This window comes from Diaphorina citri, unplaced genomic scaffold (genome assembly GCF_000475195.1).
Source record: "Diaphorina citri unplaced genomic scaffold, Diaci psyllid genome assembly version 1.1 scaffold1564, whole genome shotgun sequence".
Taxonomy (NCBI): domain Eukaryota; kingdom Metazoa; phylum Arthropoda; class Insecta; order Hemiptera; family Psyllidae; genus Diaphorina; species Diaphorina citri.
Window position 1 is genome coordinate 60,107 of NW_007378990.1, and position 7,965 is coordinate 68,071.

General features: G+C 37.5%; 1 protein-coding gene across 1 annotated transcript in view; it reads right to left on the reverse strand.

The window, feature by feature from the left end:
- Positions 1–6,011, reverse strand: part of LOC108253308 (leucine-rich repeat-containing G-protein coupled receptor 6-like) — a 42,146-nt gene extending 36,135 nt beyond the window's left edge. Inside the window, exons 1-3 of the mRNA XM_026828823.1 lie at positions 5,992–6,011; positions 5,556–5,627; positions 4,348–4,419 (exon numbers count right to left, since the gene is read on the reverse strand). Coding sequence (XP_026684624.1) covers positions 4,348–4,419; positions 5,556–5,627; positions 5,992–6,011 — 164 coding nt within the window. The remainder of the gene's footprint in view (positions 1–4,347; positions 4,420–5,555; positions 5,628–5,991) is intronic.
- Between the last annotated feature and the right edge of the window lie 1,954 nt (positions 6,012–7,965).

The following is a 7,965-nucleotide window of genomic DNA, read 5'->3' on the forward strand; positions in this document are numbered from 1 at the left end:
AGAGAGAGAGAAAGAGAGAGAGATAGAGAGAGAGAGAGATAGAGAGAGAGAAAGAAAGAGAGAGAGAAGATAGAGAGAGAGAGAGTCATAAGGGAGAGAGAGGGAGAGTCGTAAGAGAGAGAGAAGGAGACAAGGGAGAGAAAAGAGAAGGAGACAAGGGAGAGAAAGAAAGAAGGGAAGAGAGAGAGAAAGATACTAGGAAGGGCAAGGGAGAGGGAAAGAGAGAATGAGGAAAAGGTAGGATGGAGAGGGGAAATTGAAAGGGGATATCTATTCCTTATTCTCATTCTCTCCCCCTCCTCCATGTCCCCCTTCTCTCCTTTTCTCCCTCCCCCTCTCTATGTTACCTTTTTCTCTTTAAATCCGGATGTGTTTACTTTACCAAAGTTCGTAAAACAAACCCGTAGAATTAGTACGGTCCAACATAGGAATGCTATCGTTAGGAATACGAAAGAAAGGAGACTGAGCTTTTAAATTTCAGAGCTCGTTAAGTTTAGGTTTAGACATCTTTCTGACAACTCTTTTAGCCATTCTAAAATTCTAAATTTCCAGCATAGCCATTCTAAATTTCCAGCATAAAAACATCGCCCTTAAATGAGAGACAGACTCTTTAATTCTTGGAATTTTTCAATCAAACAAATAGCTAAGAAATGATGCTATCGTTAGGAATACGAAAGAAAGGAGACTGAGCTTTTTAATTTCAGAGCTCGTTCAGTTTAGGTTTAGACATCTTTCTGACAACTCTTTAGGTTTAGACATCTTTCTGACAACTCTTTTAGCCATTCTAAAATTTCCAGCATAAAAACATCGCCCTTAAATGAGAGACAGACTCTTTAATTCTTGGAATTTTTCAATCAAACAAATAGCTAAATTTCACTCAGAGGCCCTCTTTCAGATAACAATTGAAAATACATAAGTGGTCTGTAGCAGCAAGTGTGGTCGTACCAAGAATCTGAAACAGGAAAATGTAGGGGTGTTCTTCTCTAATCTCGGTCGCGACCATTTTTTTCACGATGCGTAAACTTTATCGTTCCGACAATAGCATAGGCAGTGAGTGTATTAAGGTAGGTAGGGGTAGGTAGGTATATCTATTACAGTGGAAAAGATTTATAGTGAAACGGTAGGAAAAGAGGTACAAAGGCAAAGATATGGATGGCACTTGTAGGCAGTGTATTAAGGTAGGTAGGTATATCTATTACAGTGGAAAAGATTTATAGTGAAACGGTAGGAAAAGAGGTACAAAGGCAAAGATATGGATGGCACTTTGAGAGAAAAAAAAAACTTCATGCATAAATGTTGAGAGAGAGAGAGAGAGAGAGAGAGAGAGAGAGAGAGTAGAAAAAGTTGAAAAGTTTGTCTTCGTCTCTTCCACTTTGTTTATCCGGATAATGGAAATTGACCTTTCCACATCCAACATCCTCTTCCTCTTCCTATCCACTTTAGAGTGAAGGATGGGATAAAGGAAATAACTTGATATTGTGTACAGTTCCACCTTTCTATTCACTCTTCTGTGAGTGGGGATCAGTGGGAAGTAAGCTGATAGTGTCATTCTACCTACTTGATCCTATCTTTCCAACCTCAGTGTTGCGGTGGGTAGCGCGTTGGATTTCGGATCTGGAGGTTATTGGTTCAAGTCTATGTCAAGTCATAAAATTTATCTAGGTACCTATAATAATAATAATTAGGGAACGATATTTGTGACAAGCATTTAAGTATGGTTATAACACAATTAAAAGTGTGACAAACATTTAAGTATGCTTAACACAATTAAAATTGTGACAAACCTTTAAATTAATATGCTTAACACAATTAAAATTGTGACAAGCATTTAAGTATGCTTAACACAATTAAAAATTCCTGATCTGATCCCTAACCCTAAGGCAATTCTCCTTATGGATGGTTCTTTTCAGTTTAATGCTGTCCAATTATACTACCTAGTATTTTATTATTTTATTCAATTTTTATTATTATTTATTTTTTTTTTACAACAGTGATATTGTATTTTTGAACATAGAAAATACATACTAGTAGCGTATAAATAATAATATCGGCAGGTCCTCTGACTCCTACAAGTAATTTATTCCGCCGATGTAGGTATGTAGTATGTACCTAGGTACTTATATTTTCTTCTCCTATAAGAATAGGAACTTCGTTAGCATTTCAGCTACAAAATCTAAGTCGGTATAGCGCTGGGAAAAATAAATATTTTCATAGCGACAGGCATTTTTTTTCTTTTTTTTCGACGGAAACTTTTTTTTATTGTCACTCCGGAAAATTCCTATAGACGATTTTTTCCCCCTTTTTTTTTAGTCGAGTTTTCAGTAGCAGCTATTTATTATGACAATCATATTGTGCGAGTGGCGGATGGATTTCTTTCATGTTGTGAAGGGCTTTCTTTGAATTTCAAACCACATTAACAGAACAGTAAAATGGAAACTCAATAGGTAGGAAGGAAAGAAAAGCATCAGATTTTTTTTTAGCTTTGCACATTGCATAGTTTGTGTCACATTTCCAGGCGTTCATACAATTTTGTGTCAAGAAGAAAATCAGAGCAAGCATAATCTAGGTACCAGACAAAAGTAAAATTTCATTTAGGTTACAGATAGAGGGATATACAGAGAAATAGAAAGAAAGAGAGAGAGAGAGAAAGCGAAAGAGAAAAGAAAGACAGAAAGAAAGGAACAGAAGGCCTCTGTCACTCCTTGAAAGAGAAAGAGAGAGATGGAGAGAGAGATTCAAGAAGAGAAAGAGATAGATAGAGATAGAGAGGGAGAAAGGAAAAGAGAAAGGGAGGGAGAAAGAGAGAGGGAAAAACATCTTTCACTCGACAAGAACCGTCCACACTGATTATCTTTCACATTATTTTGACTTTCCGAAAGTGCATCTCTCTCTCTCCCTCCCCCTCCATTTCTTTCTCCTCCTCCTCCCTCCCTCCTTCTATCTATTTGAAGTCAGTTCCTCCCCCCTCCATTTCTTTCTCCTCCTCCTCCTCCTCCTCCCTCCCTCCCTCCTTCTATCTATCTGAAGTCAGTTGACCGTAGAAAACGTTCAGACAGTAAACTCTGCTGTCTGTTATGTACACAGACACAGACTTTGCGCACATCTAAACATAGTTCGAAGTTTGAACTACACCCGACTAAACATCAACTACCCTGTTTACATACTGGACAGTTTAAATTTAGACTACACTGTTCATTCGACGCACATGAGAAGTTTGTACTAAATTTAGCTGAACTGAAAAAGTGGTGCCACCTTATGTTTAATTAGAGTTGACAATGTACCCACTAACATTGTTAAATTGAAGTTGACAATACACTAAAGTTCGGTTGAAAAGAGCTAGGTATAGAGTGACGTACAAATTACAATTATTACAATTATCCACCCATTTATAATGAGGGGTATCCTGAAACGATATTAATTTGTATCTTAGGTGCAATAAATTCGACTACCTCTTATCTTATCGGTAAATTTACAGAAAGTGAGTGATAGTGAATACTTGCTTAATTTCTGTTGTTTGTATTTAAACACCTAGGTACGAAGCGATTTTTCTGAAATCCTACTGATTCTTTTCATACTCTTTCATTTTTAATTCTCCTTCCCTCTTTCTTTTTCTCTCTCCCTTCCTTCCTTTCTCCCCTCCCTCCTACCTGTCACCTGTTTTCTTTTACCTGTGAACATTTCCTCGGCTTTTTATTCTACACAAAATTAATATCACGCTATCTCCGCTCTGTCTGAGAGTCAATTTTCAATCTACAGTAATTGAGCTCTTCTTCTTCTTCTTCTTCTTCTTCTTCTTTTTCTTCTCTTGCTTCTTCTTTTTCTTCTCTTGCTTCTTCTTCTTCTTCTCTTGCTTCTTCTCATTCTTCTCCTCCTCTTGCCCTTCCTCCCTTTACATCCCTACCTCTAACCTAGATTTCCTTCCCTAATTCTCTTGGGACCTCTCTCTTCCTCCCAGCTTTCTCTATTTCTTAAATAAATGGCCTGCCTAACCTCAATGTCAATATGTACAGTAATTGAGCTCTTCTTCTTCTTCTTCTCTTGCTTCTTCTCATTCTTCTCCTCCTGCTCCTCTCTTCTTCTCCTCCTCTTGCCCTTCCTCCCTCTACATCCCTACCTCTAACCTAGCTTTCCTTCCCTAATTCTCTTGGGACCTCTCTCTTCCTCCCAGCCTTCTCTATTTCTTAAATAAATGGCCTGCCTAACCTCAATGTCAAAACTGACGTATTTTTCAGAAGTGTCTCGACTTCTATTACCTTAGAGGATTTTCTATAACAGGTAACTCCACAGGATTTCCCCATTACCTACTTTAGGAACTTCCAAGAATAGATGAAGGTAAAGGATACTTACAGAATGACCAGGTTATGCAGCTTGGGAAATGCGTCCACAGGGATGGATGCAATGGAGTTGCCACCAATATTCCTGCAACCAATCAGAAAAAAATAAAGGGTTAGAAAGCCATATATAGCCGCTTACATAAAATTATTGTACATATTATAATAGGTACCTGCCTTATCTATTGTATAAAATTAAAAGTTAAACTAGAGGACAAAATCAAATAGAGGACCTTAAATCGGTGGTGTAGTGGTCAAAACGCTCGCCTGGTAAACAGGAGAGCGTGGGTTCAATCCCAGCCGAGGTATGGAATTTTATCCTCAAAATAATTTGAGAATTTGACCACAATGATAGTAGTAGCCTACTGCTGGAGTAAAGGGACTTTTCAGTCCTATGCGAGCAGTATAAATAAGCACTATTATTAATATTATTAAATCGATCGTTTCCGATCAGAAGGGACGTTCCCTTCTGATATATGTATTAAATTTACATTTATAAATCTTATTATGATACTACGATTTTGAATAAAATTCACCTCCTCACCTCACCCAATGTTCAAGTTCTTCTTCTGCTTCCTCTCCTTCTTGTTGTTCCTCTTATTCTCCATCCTCTTCTTCTTCCTATTCTTTTTCTTCTCCTTCTTCTCTCCATTCTCTTCTTCATCTTCCCTCTCTTCTCTTTCTCCTACTCTACCTCCTCCTCCTCAGGACTTCTCCAGCCCTAATGTTCAACTTTCTTGCAGAGAGCCTCCCCAAATGTAATTATTTTACAATACATTTTTTACACTCCAGTGGTGCCCCCCCCCCCCCCCCCCCAAAATCTACACTTCTACAGTAATTGAGCTCTTCTTCTTCTTCTTCTTCCTCTTCTTCTTCTTCTTCTCTTGCTTCTTCTCATTCTTCTCCTCCTACTCCCCTCTTCTTCTCCTCCTCTTGTCCTTCCTCCCTCTACATCCCTACCTCTAACCTAGCTTTCCTTCCCTAATTCTCTTGGGACCTCTCTCTTCCTCCCAGCTTTCTCTATTTCTTAAATAAATGGCCTGCCTAACCTCAATGTCAAATTTGACGTATTTCTCAGAAGTGTCTTGGCTACTTTTTTTCAATCAATTTCGGGTACCACTATTACCTACCTTACAGGATTTTCTATAACAGGTAACTCCACAGGATTTCCCCATTACCTACTTTAGGAACTTCCAGGAATAGATTAAGGTAAAGGATACTTACAGAATGACCAGGTTATGCAGCTTGGGAAATGCGTCCACAGGGATGGACGCAATGGAGTTGCCACCAATATTCCTGCAACCAATCAGAAAAGAAATAAAGGGTTAGAAAGCCATATATAGCCGCTTACATAAAATTATTGTACATAGGTATTATAATAGGTACCTGCCTTATCTATTGTATAAAATTTAAAGCTAAACTAGAGGACAAAATCAAATAGAGGACCTTAAATCGGTGGTGTAGTGGTCAAAACGCTCGCCTGGTAAACAGGAGGGCCTAGATTCAATCCCAGCCGAGGTATGGAATTTTATCCTCAAAATAATTTGAGAATTTGACCACAATAATAGTAGTAGCCTACTGCTGGAGTAAAGGGACTTTTCAGTCCTATGCGAGCAGTATAAATAAGCACTATTATTATTATTATTATTATTATTATTACAACAAAAAGTCACTATCCATTAATGCAAAGATCAGACATTACAACACAGTAATTAAACCAGAGTGTCTTTATGCGTCCGAATGTCTAACTATGAACACCAAGAAAGACATGGAAAATATAACCAAGAAAGAGAGAAAAATCTTCAGAAGAGTGCTTGGACCTAGATATGAAAATGGAATATGGAAGCTCAGAAGTAACAAAGAAGTGTATGAAAAAGTTGAAAAGATTGGAGACACAATGAGGAAAAGAAGAGTCAGTTTTTATGCACATTTAAAAAGAATGAGAGATGATAGATTGACTAAAAGAATATTCAAGTTCTTTGACAACAACCCGAGAACTCAAGTGACATGGTTTAAAGAAGTAAAATCAGATATAGTAAAGATGGGTATTGGAGAGGAAGACCTTAGAAACAGAGAGCTACTGAGAGCCAAAATTAAACAGTTCAAAGGATTTGAAGCAGAGAGAAGAAGAACAGGAGGAGCAGTGTGGACAGAGGAGCGAAAGGAGGAGCACAGAGAGAGGATGAAGATATACTGGCAGAAGAGAAAAGAGGAAGAACGAAATAGAAGAAATATTAGACATTAGACAATAGTTGTTTTACGTGGTCCCCAGTTGGCCAAACTCGCTAAAAAAAAAAAAAATAGATAGTAAAAGAGAAAATGAGAGAGAATGAAGAAAGACTATCAGGAACGGCACTATTCTAAGACATTAATAGACTTAGAATAATTCTAATGATAAAAAGGGAGATAATTTAATATAGAGAAAATATGAAAGAGAGTTGTTATGATGAAAAGAGTAATACGAGCAATAAACAGAGAAAGACGACAAAGACGGAAAGAAAAGGGAAAAATTAATGAAAATATTTACTTTCTCTTATAGTACTTTTTTACAGCTCTTTCTTATGCGTAGACAAGATGGGATTATTATCTATATAGCAAGAACACTGATAGAAGAAGAAGAAGAAGGAAATAGAGAGGAGGAAGGGAGCTGATCGAAGAAAGAGTAGAAAAGGAGGGAGGAGAGTGACGAAGAGAGAAAAACAGGAAGACAGAAGAAAAAAAAAGGGAGAGGTGAGAATAAGGTTTGGAAAAGATTGAAAGAAATAGAAGATGAAAGGGAGAAAAGGAGGAAAAGAAAGTAGAAAGAGAGGGAGGGGAGTGATGAGGAGTGAGAGAGAGGTAGGAAAAGATTGAAAGAAAAAAAGAGATAGAAAAGGAGAAACGGAGAAAGAAAACAAGGAGGAAAAGAGAGACACATTATAAAACTACATTAATATAACTTGTTCCTTTTCTATACCTAATAAAATATATGTTATGATATCTTTTCTGTAGTAATAAGCTTATCACTCTTATCAGTTTTTTCTCTCTCTCTCTCTCAGAAGAAGAAAGAGGAGAAAAAACAAGCCATGAAACGCCCACGCTTCTCCTCCTCCGAATTTCCAATAAATAATGAATGTACAGATTATGTTAGACTGTTAGACATCAGATAGGAAGGAAAGAAAAGCATTGGATTTTTTTTTTTAGCTTTGCACATTGCATAGTTTGTGTCACATTTCCAGGCGTTCATACAATTTTGTGTCAGAAGAAGAAAATCAGAGCAAGCAAAATCTAGGTACCAGACAAAAGTAAAATTTCATTTAGGTTACAGATAGAGGGATATACAGAGAAATAGAAAGAAAGAGAGAGAGAAAGCGAAAAAGAGAAGAGAGACAGAAAGAAAGGAACAGAAGGACTCTGTCACTCCTTGAAAGAGAAAGAGATAGATAGAGAGAGAGAGAAAGAGAAAGGGAGGGAGAAAGAGAGAGGGAAAAACATCTTTCACTCGACAAGAACCGTCCACACTGATTATCTTTCACATTATTTTGACTTTCCGAAAGTGCATCTCTCTCTCTCCCTCCCCCTCCATTTCTTTCTCCTCCTCCTCCCTCCCTCCTTCTATCTATTTGAAGTCAGTTGACCGTAGAAAACGTTCAGA